The sequence below is a fragment of the Triturus cristatus genome, chromosome 3_1, assembly GCF_964204655.1.
Source record: "Triturus cristatus chromosome 3_1, aTriCri1.1, whole genome shotgun sequence".
In the NCBI taxonomy this organism is placed as follows: Eukaryota; Metazoa; Chordata; class Amphibia; order Caudata; family Salamandridae; genus Triturus; species Triturus cristatus.
Window position 1 is genome coordinate 404,710,090 of NC_140583.1, and position 14,243 is coordinate 404,724,332.

General features: G+C 42.9%; 1 protein-coding gene across 3 annotated transcripts in view; it reads right to left on the reverse strand.

The window, feature by feature from the left end:
• The window catches only part of DMXL2 (Dmx like 2), a 2,034,639-nt gene that overhangs the window by 793,985 nt on the left and 1,226,411 nt on the right, over positions 1 to 14,243 (reverse strand). For all 3 annotated transcript variants that reach the window (XM_085644194.1, XM_085644192.1, XM_085644193.1), the window contains exon 30: positions 7,034 to 7,164. In XM_085644194.1, coding sequence (XP_085500320.1) covers positions 7,034 to 7,164 — 131 coding nt within the window. The remainder of the gene's footprint in view (positions 1 to 7,033; positions 7,165 to 14,243) is intronic.

The window sequence follows — 14,243 nt, forward strand, 5'->3', positions numbered from 1 at the left end:
TTCCAAATAACAGGGAATAAGCAGCTGTTTCAAAAATTGCTATGAAATATATAGGTTGCAAATTCCTATTGGATCTATAAACAAATGAGTGAGTCCAAAGTATGGAGAATCTTAGTCACATAGGCAACTATTGATAGTAACTAAGCCTAGTTACACAATATTGTATACAGCAAAACCATGTGCAAAAAAAAAAAAGCTACTATCATATTATGTAATATCGTAAGAATATACAAAATACAGTACCAGGAAATAGCAGAACCTAGAAATGACAGAGTCCGGAATACGATCAGATAAACAATGTGCAAAACTCGCTCTCATAGATCCTATGAAGGTAATGCTTTGATCATAAAATCAATACAGATATAAATATACCTATAAATATATAAACATGAATATAAATATAAATATGGTATAAATACAATATGAGCTTAACCCCTTGTATGCTCATGACGAGCTGGGCTTGTCATGAGCATACAGTCGCCGTGGCTCATGACGAGCCCAGCTCGTCATGGCACCCATCCACGGGGGAAGCGCTGGCGCTCTCCCCGTGGGTGATCGATGGGCGTATTTGTTCTGGGGAAGGCAGGGAAAGACCTTCCCCTACCCCCCCCCCCCCACACAAGTGAGGCACCATTTTTACCGGGAGACCTGGGGGAACGCTGGGTGGTGGGAAATTTGTGTGAGCCCGGTGATGCCACAACTTTCCCACACAAAAATGTGTGAAAAAAGTGATTTTTTTCAGCTAAAATTGAGGTTTGCAGGGGATTCTGGGTAAGGAAACGTTGGGGGATCCACGCAAGCCATACCTCACAGGAAGCCCCCAGGTGTTTAGTTTTCAGAAATGTACGAGTTTGGAAGGCTACCCTAGGTGCCGGCAGAGCTAGGGTTCAAAAACTACAGCTAGGCATTTTGCCAAAAAAGGTCATTTTTCAGTGCCAAATTGAGGTGTGACCACGCTGTTTCCTGTCGCGGGCACTAGGCCGACCCGCACAAGTGAGGTACAATTTTTCTCGTAAGACTTTGGGGAAAGCGGGGTGGGTGGAAACTTGTGAATCCACGCAGATTCTGGAACTTTCCGCCACAGAAATGTGGGAAAAATTTGTTTTTTTTTACAATTATTTAGGTTTGCAAGGGATTCTGGGTAACAAAACCTGGTGGGAGGCAGTCAAGTCTCCCCATCCTGGATTCCCATGGAGGTCTAGTTTTCAAAAATATATAGGTTTGCTAGGTTTCCCGAGGTCCAGGCAGACCTATGGTTCAAAAACTACAGCTAGACACTTCACAAAAAAAGGGTAAATTTTCATTGTGAAAATGGGGTGTGTTCACGTTGGGTTTTGAGCCATTTCCTGTCGTGGGCACTATGCCTACCCACACAAGTGAGGTACCATTTTTATCGAGAGACTTAGGGTAATTCTGATTTGTACAGCAACTGTTATTACCTATTGATTTTTGATGCATTTCTGCCTTCCAAATGACAGAAAAATAGAAGTCATTTTGAAAAATGACCGATAATTCTCATGCTAGTAGGAGTATTCCCAATTTCGAAAATGTGCAAATGTACTGTTTCTAAACTCTATAATTTGTTCCCATTTCAGAAATACATAGGTGTCTCTCATACCGATTTTTCCATGTATACATTTTCCCACAATAATTGCTACATACCCGGAACATAATAAAAAACCATTGCAAATTGCTGCTCAGTTTTTGACTCTGGGTTCGTCAGGTTCTTGGTGAACCAATAAGTCCTATATATCCCCACAACCAGGAAGGTCCAGCGGATGTAACGATATATTGCTTTCAAAGAGCTGTCATAATTAGAAGAAGTTACAGGTAAAAACGTTGACACAAAAGGCTGTTTTTTTCAGCTAATTTTCAATTTTTCCTACATTTACCTGTTAGTTTCTATAAAGAAACCTTGATGGAGCTACAAAAATGACCCCTTGCTGAATTCAGAATTGTATCTACTTTTCTAAAATGTATAGCTTTCCAGGATCCATTATTGCTTTCACACCCATTTCTACCATTAACTGGAAGGAGGTTGAAAGCACAAAAATAGCAAAAATAGGCTATGTCCCAGAAAAATGCCAAAACTGTGTATAAAATGTTGGTTTTCTGACAAAAGTCTGTCATTCCCTAAAAGCTGGGAAAATGGTGATTTCAGCCACACAAACCCTTTTTTGATACCATTTGCAGAGAAAAACCCAGACGCTTTCATTTGCAGCCCGTTTTTCCCACTCCCCCCCCACCCCCCCAAAAAAAAAAAAAATACTGTATTTTGACTAATTTCTGGGACCCCTCCAGGGGAATCCACAAACCCTGGGTACGTTTAGAATCGCCATGATGTTGGAAGAAAAGGACGCAAATTTGCCGTGGATACCTTATGTGGTCAAAAAGTTACAGGGGTCTAAGCGCGAACTGCACCAAATAGCCCAAAAAAGGCTTAGCACAGGGGGGGAAGGCCTAGTGGCGAAGGGGTTGATCTAGACTTAGTGTAAACATGTGCACAAATATTGGTTTGCATACAATTCATTCATAATGTGAACCTATTAATAACCAACTAAAAACCAAGTACTCTAAAATTCCCATTGCGCCAGTTAAGACCAAAATGAATGGTTAAAACTGAACTAAAACGGGGATAGGAAACCAAGTCTCAAATATTGGCTAAAAAATTTCACTAATATATAAGATACGAAAAAACCATGTGCACACATAAAATAAATCCATCTGTATCAATAAAAAGCCATGTAGAGATGCACAACATAGTCTATCAAATATGTTTCATGGACTAAAAATGAATTACAAAAAATTGTGTAAGTCTTCACCCATGTTCAGCCCATTAGGCATCTTAGTATCCAGTGTCAATATGCATTGTGATTCCATCTGGCGTAACCTCCTTTCCCTGTTCCCTCCTCTAGGTAATTTTGGAACTGCATCGATGACATAGCAAGTGAGATCTTTGAGATTGTTATTATGTACCAGACTGAAGTGTCGTGCAACAGGGTAGTTGTGATCTGTATTGACAATAGCACATAGATGTTGCAGGATACGGTTAAATACCTGCAATTTCGTGCTTTCCACATACCTTAACTGACAAGTACATTCAAGTATGTAGACCGCAAACTCAGTGTGGCATGTGAAATGACCCTTGATTTGTAAGGGTTCAGGATCAAAAGCATCCGTGTACTCTTGTTTGTTAATACCAAATGTGCAGGCTCTGCAAACATTGCATTTAAAGAAGCCTGTTTTAGGAGATAACCAGGAAGTAGGTGCTTATATAACTTCTGGACTGGTTCTCACTAAAGTGTCCCGCATAGAGGGACTCTGCGAAATGTGATAGAGGGGGAATCGGGAAGTATATGAGAAAGAGTAAGGTCAGTTTTAACAATGTGCCAGTTGTTCAATATGATTTTTCTTATCTGATGTTCTTGATCACTGTAAGTAGTTATAAGTCTTATTATGTTGTGTTCACCTGGATTGACATTTGTTGTAGCTAGCTCAGTATGGTCAGTTGTGACTACTGGTAAATTGTGTGCATTAGCCTTTGTTAGAGGAGTTAGTAAAGCCTTACTAGTGTAACCTCGTAGTAAAAACCTTTGAAATGCCTCAGCCTGATAGGATTTACGATCAGCTACAGTACTGCAAATTCTTTTCATTCTGAGGAACTCCCCATAGGGAATACTGCTGATAAGATACCTGGGGTGGCATCCGTCTTTCATGTAAGTTCAGATCTAATCTATATAGCTTTGTAGCGCGGGGGGTGCACACCTTAACTTTGGTAATTCTCACATTATTTCCGTGAACATGTGTTTTTTGATGCAGAGAGGACGTGTTGCTCACGAGTACTTTCAACTCTATGTTTGTCGCCCATGGGCTCGATAGTTTCTTTAATTGCCAATACCGCAAATCCAGTACTTGTGGCGCGATAAGCGCGTGGAATATCTGTGAAAAATAAATTGCCAAATCAGAGTGATCTGGCCAAAATTGCAAGAAGAGGGCTATTATTGGACTACCAAAAGACTCTTGGCTTACCTATCTGAATTTCAAATGCATATCGAGACGAGTGTTATCTTGTATGCAACAAACACCCAAGGTTGTCCTGTCAAGAAACGTTGAAAAAACCTCACTGTTACTACTACAATGGAATTACAAATCACCCTAGACCTTCACCACTAGTGTGAATCAAAAACGTGCACCTCACCTTCCTGTTTCTACACCGTCTAATCAACTTAAATAGGCATTTCTAATTAGATTGGATTCTTTGTATAACTTACATAGGATCGGTGCATATAGTTCCTACATTTATCTAACACACTGCCATGTGGTTTATGGTCACTTTTCCAATCTTTCCTTGCAAATCTTTTTTTCACTGTTTTTCTTTTTCAGGTTTATTTAAGTTTCCTTACTGGGCATGTTTGTCAGGTCACAACTAAAAATACTGATTGTGATATTATTTTCGCTGTGCAAGATACCCTTTGTATATAATGTCAATCTCTTAGTTTTTCCCGGCAAATGAGAGACCGGTCATCACATTAAAACAATTATGTAATTTTACTAATTCAGTATATGTATGTTTTCTGTAGATTTCCCCTGACGAAGGGTGTAGGATGCACCCGAAATGCATTGGGAACAACAAACTCCGAGTTTCAGTACTACATACAATGTTATGTGAAGTTCCACACTCGTCTATGAATCACGCTTTTGAATAAAAGAAGCAATGAACTACGGTGGATTGAAAACTTGTAATTATGTTTAAGCGTATCAGTTCACTATGAAGTGTTGAGTCTGTTCACTTGATGAAGTTTTGTTAAAAATAGCTTTTCTTTTGACAGAGTCAAACTTGCGAGAGAATGTGAAGACCCTTCGTGTTTCATAATCATGTTTGTCTCTGGCAAACTTAAATATTTTTCTTGTTTTTATTGATTCCTCATGTTTTTTAAGGCGGGCATCTATCTCTTCTCTGCCTTTTTTATCACCTCTTGTTGGTCATGTGCCTCCAGTTTTTCATTTAGTGATTCTATTTGTTTTAAAATCTCCATTCTATCAGTGACGGCGTATTTGACAAGTATTTTCACCATGTTCATGGAGGCTTCTAAATTGTTTAAAGCCCATTCTTTGGGCATTGATGGACTGGGGTTTTCAAATGATGGTGCGATGAGCACTCTTAGACCTCGAGGCACTCTGCCTGCTTCCACATACTTTTCCAAAGACTTATGTTCCCACCACTTGGTGAGTTCACTGCGTAAATGTTTTTCCAATTGTTTAAGTAGTGTTTTAACATCATTTCTTGTGCTCATTCCCATGTTGGTTTCAATATCACTGGGATTTGCACTAACATCCGGTAAGTTAGCAAACATGGCATCAGCCGCTGCTTCCCTGTTTCGTAGCACGTCTGCTGTGGATATCATGATGGCATGTAACAATATCAAAATTGCACCGTAAGTATAGCCGGCGTAGTGTTGATAATAATACAGCCAGTTTACTTGTCGAGTTATAGCGTTATCTCTCCACCCGTCAGTAATGCTTCGTTATATGAGCGCGTACGGCTTACCGTAATGGAGCCCACCTGCCTCCCTCGGCGTCCTGCGACTCCGTAGATCAGCGGGGATCTCCGCTGCAACCACCGGTGCGCTGCTCTCAAACTGACTAGCTGACAGGGGCTGACCGGGAAAAACTCCTTCCGGGTTACTTGGTGTATCGCTTCCGCGATGTCGACTGAAGCCAGACAGCCTGCTTGCGGGGAGAGGGTCTGTGATGGACGAAGACAGCCTTACTTCATCCCAATTCAATAAGAAAACAATTCCTGCTTCTGAGCTCCAATCCCCAGGCGGGCGGAAAGAACAGGTACGGACCACAGATAGCTTCTTAGATTCAGTGCTTTATTGTTGTTGAGACATCCACAGCATAACGCATTTCGACCGGGTCACCCCGGTCTTGATCACATGACCTGCTAAACCAATGGCGTGTCTTAAATAGTGCTATACACAAAAGAAAGGAGAAAACCCCACCTACTTAATGAACATAAAAGATTCATTGTATTTTGCCAAATAACAAGTAGTACCCTGCTAAAAAATCGATGTATAGTACAAAAAATCTCTGAGAGTTGATTATTTACAATAACGTATTTTGTTTGAGAAAATTTTAGAAAAACAGGAGACTATTTGCTTGTATCATATATATATATATACATACATACACACTATGTAAAATATACACTATTGGGAGTAAAGCCTTGATGTTTGAAAAAGCTGTTCACAAATAGTGGCCGAAACATTGATGTACTAATAGGTCACATTGCAAAGTTGCAGGCGTGTGTAGAATGACTTGTCTAATGAATAATTAAGCAGGTCATTATTTTCGACCATGTGATTGGCTACTAACACTAGGATTGTGGCCCTCAATGAACATAAAACAACATTCCTATGTTCGCATTTTCAAACTACATTTTGTTTTTTAAGAAACCCATGCTCCTATTTAAAAATAAAAAATAAATCCCAAATCCACAGGCACCCGACAAATCTAACCAGGGACAGCTTCCTGGTTGCAAATTAATTACCGCCTAACGGTTTGTGCATGCTCTTGCATTTGGACCAAATTGATATATTTCATTGAGATTCACAATCCTTTCACGCCCCCTCCCTAATGCAACTCAGAATTTGTCACAAAACCCCTTATGAATTGGGACAGGCTTCTGCAAACCATAAAAGGGGTATTATACAGCTAAAAGTTAATTTTGCAGTTGCAAGGCCTGTGATTTTGGAAATGGCAGGGCCCTAAATCCTTGGAGTGCATCACATGCCCTTAGAACAAGTATGCAACTTGCATTGTTAGAAACATGATTTTGTTTGAAAATTTTGGTACTCAAGATTAGCACATGTAATTATTCTGAACAATTTGATATGAACTCAAATAGCAACCGAAAAGGAAGAAAAACATGTAACTTTGGTGAAATTTAGGATCCATAAAAAAACGATTTCATGTTCAATGGTTAATTGCACACATATTAAAATAAAATCATAATATAATTTTATCTGACCTGTAAGAATTTGAGTCTTTGTGCTCTTGAATTTGGGTGTCTGAAAAGAAAGCATCATCCTCATCTTCATCACTTGGAATGCTTTCATCAGAGTCATAAATGGTGCCACTGTCAGATAAAGGAAGAAACGGCTGCAACAAAAGAAAACGATATCTATAAATGAAAAAAACCTATTTTTTTTAAATAGTTCACTTTATACCTCATTTCGACCTTTTCTAAGCGCAATAAACAAGAGGGGCCCGATTCACAGAACTAACTTAAGACAAAATCCTAAACTTACTACCATTTTGGTATTCATAGAAGGTACTTACTCATTTCGGTATTCACAGAAGTTAGGAGTCCTAACTTTAGGATTCCTAAATGCCTTCTGTGAATACCGAAAGTCTTAAAGTTAGGATTTTTCTCAGTTTAGGAGTAGTAAAGTTAGGAGTCCGAACTTTACTACTCCTAAACTGAGAAAAATTCTAACTTTAAGACTTTTGGTATTCACAGAAGGCATTTAGGAGTCCTAAAGTTAGGACTCCTAACTTATGTGAATACCGAAATGAGTAAGTGCCTTCTGTGAATTCCAAAATGAGTAAGTGACTTTTGTGAATACCAAAATGGTACTAAGTTTAGGATTTTGTCTTAAGTTAGTTCTGTGAATAGGGCCCGAGGTGTTACTATTAACTAATGTAATGGTACTGAATATGCCAACCTTGGAAGTATAGAAGGCTGAGTCTCCATTGGATGTGAACTATTAACATGCAGATAACCGCATATGTAAGCGGAGAGCGTTAAGCCCCTGAGCCATTATGCCAGTACGTGTACTCGATTAGAGCTATCCTACGGATGTTTTACCTATATGGGAATTATTTTCAATTAACTAAAAGATGGGCTGGTTAAAAAAAAAGCTTGTTTATGCATTCAAAACACTACGAAGGGGAACTGGTGCTGGCTGCACAGAGACACTGTAGAAACTTGTGTTTCAACTAAAGTAAAACGAATGACTCCGCGATACGAAGGGAGAGATGGCAAGATGTATGTAACAGTGTTTAACAATCAGTTTACAGTACTGCAAAATAGAACGGTAAATACTGTGCGCTGTCAGGAAGTCACTGCATAAAGTGGCGCTCAATCCTGCTCTGGCAACCTGTCCCTCCCCCAGGTGTGGGTGTGCTTGGTGCCTGGGCCCTTACAGCTTTTCTGAATGCCGTTATTCTATCCTGGAGCATATAGAGGCGCATAAATGTCCAGCTGCCTTCGCTCCGTCTTTATGCCTTGTGCTCCCTTGCAGTGGAGTTTGTCATTTCGACTTTTTGCCACACACCTTTAAATTCATTGGTTACTGGTCTGCCACTTTTCCAGAACTGTAATGTCTTTCCTTCTAAAATGGCACATTGATTTGCTGCGTCCTCTGAGTTGATTGTAGAGCTGATCTGTTGATCTTTCTTTACTTTCGAGGGACAGCGCTGCACAATGTTTCTCTACACGCTTACAGACACACTCAGACAAGAGGAAGAGTTCAGCGATCCTGAGTATCACTTCCTGCATCAGGAGCAGACAAATACATGTACATTCTTCCAAGGACACATCAAAATCGATTAAAGCTTGAAAGACCCTCAGCCGACACCCACTCCTGCTGGCCGTTACTCTCACCTAACTACTGACCCTACTCGGACATCTCCTGTCTACTTCACTAGCTGGCATTAGTCGTACCTACCAGTGTTCTCTTATACCCAAGCCATTGCTCAGGCAAAACTTTGGTCAACCTTCATGTAGAAGAGGTTTCACTATTCTGCCTATCTCGACCACCTTTATGCTTTGTACTCCAGTGTCCTCGACCAAGTACCAGACTTTATTTTAATCCCCCTCATCTCTTGCTTTCTCTTCCCCATAGTACTAGCCTTTTACAACTCCTGCTCAAGTTCTCCTTCACCCAAGCTCCGCCTTTCCTATAACTTTGCTTCCTTCTACTGTTATCTCCAATCTTCTACACACAAACTTTTGCAACCCTTTGGACCAACCTACATTGATAACTGTAAAAATAATGATAGCGATGATGGTGGTAGTGGAAATTGTAAAGATGCTGAACATGGTGGTAATAATACTGTGTTGCAAATTGTAATGTTGATGGAAGTGACAGCAGAGAGAAGGGGAGAAGAGAGTGGCTTCTACAGACAAGTGGAGTGCGTGGGCAAAGCTAAATAACAAACAGACGCATCCAGCAGCAGAACTGCCAGGGATGAGGGTGGGAGGAGCCGTCGGACAATAGCATATATTTTCAATGCTCCCAGCAGTTCTCATCCAGCAAAATCGCCAAAGTCCCATAATAGAGAGGAGTAGGGGAGAAGGAGCTGGGATCTCAAAGTAGAGAACAAACCAATAGCACCCAGTAGCAGCCAAATTTCCGGCCAATGCTTACACTTTCAGTGCGCTCAGCAACTCAAGTGATGGTGCTGCATTTTAATGATGCTGAGCGTTTGTTTGAAATCTGAGTTAACACACAAAAGAAGATAGGAAGAATACTCACAATTTGTGTAACCATTGGCAATCGCTCGGGGTACTATTCCAACCCATTGTTCTTTTGCCCCCCATGCTATCTCAGATTACACCCAGCCATATGCAAATCAGCTTTGACCCTGTTCCAATAGGAACAGTTCAGTATGAACTAACAAGGCAGGTCCTGTGTCTGAACTGGAACACAAGCAACCCAAGACTGGTTTTGCCCGAACTGGGGCTTGCCAGTGGGGGCAGATTGGTTCCAGTGGCACAATGAGCAAGGGACGCATATCTGAGTATACCGCAAAATCTGAGCCTAATTAATAAGGGACCCACACACAGGGCGGGTCACACACTCGATCTCACCTTTTCGAACATTGAAGGGGTGTTGCTGGAAGATCCTCTGCCACTACTTTGGTCTGACCATCTGCTTTTACCTTTTTCAATAAATCTGGCAGCTGACAGACCAACGCCAAGCAAACGAGTTTTCATGAAAAGACAATGGTCGAAGCTTGTCCCGTCCGCTATGGGCCCAGTCCTGGTGCAAAACATGCCCACGTTAACACGGAACGCTAATTCTGACGCGCAGCAGCTTCATTACTGGATTGAAAATATGATTTCATCCATTGCTCCAGCTAAACGCGCGTTGTCCAAAAGGGACTCCCCCTCTGCTCCATGGTTCTCACAGGATCTTAGAACGGAGAAGGCTAAATGTAAACGTTTAGAGAGGCGGTGGAGGGTAAATTATGGGACTCTGGAGAGAACTCATTATAAGATGGCCTCCCATAAATTTCAGAAGGCTGTCCGAAAGGCAAAGAAACAATTTTTTGCTGCGTCAATTGAACAGGCAGAACACTCCAGCAAGGAAGTCTTCAAGGTGGTTCAGTCCTTCTTCAAGCCTAGATGCATTGAAAGGGAGATACCGCCTTCGGTCACTATCTGTAATAAAATCTTGGATTTCTTTGACCAGAAGATTAAGAGCGTTTATGATTCATTTGGCCCAGAGGTAGCAACAGAGAAAACAGAAGAATCTGCTAAACTGCTGATAAGCGGTTCGCTGACCTGTTTTCAACCTGTAACTCTGCCCGCGGTTTTACATGAATTAAGGTGTTGCAAGTCAGGCTCGCCGGATGACCCCTGCCCTCCCAAACTGTGGTGCACAATGGCGGATTTTGTGGCCCCGTCCTTACAACACGTCTGGAATACATCCATCTCATCGGGGGTCTTCCCAGACATATGGAAACATGCTACCCTCCTCCCTTTAAAGAAAAAGCCTAATGGAGATCCTACGGATCTCACCAACCTACGCCCTATCTCCCTTCTGGCTGCCCCGGGCAAGATGCTGGAGAAAGTTGTCCAGCGGCAACTCAGTAAATACATAGAGGACAACAAGATTCTGCACGAGACTCAGTCAGGTTTTAGACCAGGTTTTAGCACCGAGACAGCTCTGATCGAGGTGGCAGAATCAATAAGATGGTCGTTAGATTCGGGAGACTCAGCTTTGCTGGTGCTCCTGGATCTTTCGGCGGCTTTCGACACCGTTGATCACGCAAGGTTGTTGATGAGACTGTCGGAAGTGGGCATACAGGATCAAGCGCTGGCCTGGTTACACTCCTACCTGTCCCAGCGAACCCAGAAGGTCGCCTTGGGGACTGTTTCTTCTACACCTAAGCAGTTAGGTTGTGGCGTACCTCAGGGCTCGGCGCTTAGTCCACTTCTATTTAATATCTATATGGCCCCACTCTTCACACTGATCTCTAACTGGGAGGTCAAGGCAGTATCTTATGCCGATGATACTCAGCTTGTGTATCCATACGCAGAGGGGTCTGAGGCAGCCTTGTCAAATTTTCAAGGCTGCCTCCAGGATGTGGCGCGCTGGATGAACACTAATAAATTTAAACTTAATGTGGACAAAACGGAAGTGCTGCATTTTGGCAAAGGCGCCCCGCCCCCCTCTGAGCTCTGGTGGCCGGCAGCAATGGGCTCCCCCCCCTTCTCCCAGCCCCTCGGCAAAAAATCTGGGAGTGCGATGGGACAACAATCTGTCCTTTGTTTCCCACACCCAACAGCTAATGGGCTGTTGCTTGGGTAAACTTAGGAATCTTCGCAAAATCCTGCGACTTTTGCCGACACATTGCAGGAAAATGGTAATCCATGCGACAGTCACATCTAGATTGGATTACGCGAATGGCCTGTTCCTGGGATTGCCCAAATACTTAATTCAACGCTTGCAAGTGGTCCAGAATGCGGCTGCGAGACTGTTAATGCATATTCCATTCAAGCATTCCATCTCTCCGCATCTTCGATCACTTCACTGGCTACCTGTGGCACACAGGATTAAATTCAAGGCTCTTACGTTAGCTTTCAGATCCTTGTTTGGCTCATGCCCTACTTACTTGAGGGACCGACTGCCAAGATACACGCAGGCCCGCTCTCTTCGCTCCAACCTCCGGACCCAGCTTGCAGTCCCGCGAATAAGAAGGGCCCGGCTGGGCGGCAGAACGTTCTCTGCCAATGTAGCAAGTCTTTGGAACTCACTCCCCCCGGAGCTCCAACAGGCCCCCTCTGAATCGTGTTTTAAATCAATGCTGAAAACCTGGCTCTTCTCCCAACCTCGTTAATTAACTGTTTTGCACTTCGGTATTTGTTTTTTCTGCTTGCGTTCAGCGCCGGGACACCTCCTGGAGAGGTAACTGTTCGCGCTTTATAAAATTCTGTATTATTATTATTATTATTTATACCCTTGGCCACGTGGGGCTTTACATCAAACACATATAATATGATGGGAGGAATGTTTGTAATTTGTCCCACCACTGGCAATCACTAAGAGTAGCATTCCAACTCATCGTTCTTTTGTCTACAATTCCACCTTAGATTAGAATCAGACATATGCAAACCAGCTTTGACCCTGCTCCAACAGGATTTGTTCACCCCAAACTGCTAAGCAAGATCATTTCTGAATAGAAACACAAGCATTCAAAGGCAGTTTTCGCCCTCAATGGAGCTTGTCAGTCAAGTGAAGCTTTGTTAAGTGAGTAAAGGAACAGTGTCTGGGCCTACCCGTGGCGACTTAGGGCGGTATATCAAACACACAAAAGTCATTTATGCACAATTAAGCAATATACTTTCAGTAACACTTTTTCTGGTGGATACTCTATTTGCCTGCAGACTCCTCATCTTTTGTAGGAAGGAATGGTTTAACTAAGAAGTCAGGGCGGAGAACCTAAAGTGACCTTCCCTGCGCACCGCCGAATCCAAACAGTAATGCTTTGGGAAGACTAGGAGGGAAGTTCAAGTTACCGATTTGCATATTTATGCCACAGGGACTTTACCTGGTGCAATGAGCTCTGATGCCATCTGAAGTTCATTCTGTGCCAAGGCATAGCACATCTTGAGGCACAAGATGATCCACCGTGACAAAATCCTCTTCTGAATGGCTTTGCTCTTCCTCTTGCAAGTATAGCCTATAAAAAGCTGGTTGTAAAGTCGGAAGTCTTTGGTACGGTCAATATAAAAACTGAACACCCTCTTGTGTTCCAGTCTATGTAGCCTCTTTATTGAGATGTGGAGGGAGAAAGAAATTAGGCAGTGATAGATTACCGTGAATGGAAAGGTGGGAACATTTAATGAGGAAAGCTGCCCTGGTTCTGGGAACCAACTTGTCGGAAAAAAAACAAGAAGAAAGGAAGGAACAACACATCTTGCCTTTTTAATAGCCACTAGAAACAACAAAAAACAGTCACAAATAGCAACCATGTAAGGGTTTTAAAGGAGTTTTAAGGAGTTTTAAGGAGAACACATTAATAATGTGAGAACGAGATTAACATCCTATTGTGACTTTATTAAAGGAAAACAGTGAAATGTTGGTGAGGCCCTTCAGAAACCTAAAAAACATTGATTACTTTAACAAGCACGGTTGAGCTGGAGGGCAGAGGAAGGCCGACAAGGTGGATAAGTAGCCTTTCAGTGTACCCACTGCACAACCCTTTTGAGTTATTGACAGAGCGAAACACAAATTGTCTCTCAACCTCGAGGCATGAAAGTGAGGACTCTGTAGGTTGGGGTGTAGCACCAGCCCCTTGGATTGTGAGAGGTGGGGCACAAGGAAAGGTGTAAAAGGTCCACATACAACACCCATCTCGGTCAGTGTGGGTTATCAATATGACTTGGGCGCACCCTAGACGAATCTTCCTCAGCAGCTAAGGAATTAGGAATATGGGAGGTAACATGCAGTAACGTGTAAATCAACATCTCCACTGAAATGAGACCTCGGTCTCAAGCAGCTGGTGACCACCCCCACCCACTACGCTGGACACACACTCGACCCAGTCTTCTCATCTAGCAAGGACGTCACCTTCAGCCACGCCACTGGACGGACCACAGCTGCGTCCACTTCAGCTTCAGAAGGACCACGATCCACCACCACCAGCAACAGGCTGCACGCAGAAGCTGGAACAAGATCACAGCCGACCAGCTCGCGACTTCTCTGAACATGAACCCTCCCACCAGCGCAACGAACCCAAGCCAGGCAGCCACCAACCTCGCGAAGTGGATCAGCAACTGCGCAGACGACCTCGCCCCCCTGAAGACCCCGCCTAGCAGACCCGCCAGCAAGAAAGCCCTATGGTTCACCGACGAACTGAAGAGCTCCAAGAAGAACTGCCGAGCCCTCGAGAAAGCCTGGCGCAGAGACCCAACACCGAACAACATGACTGCCCTCAAACTCGCC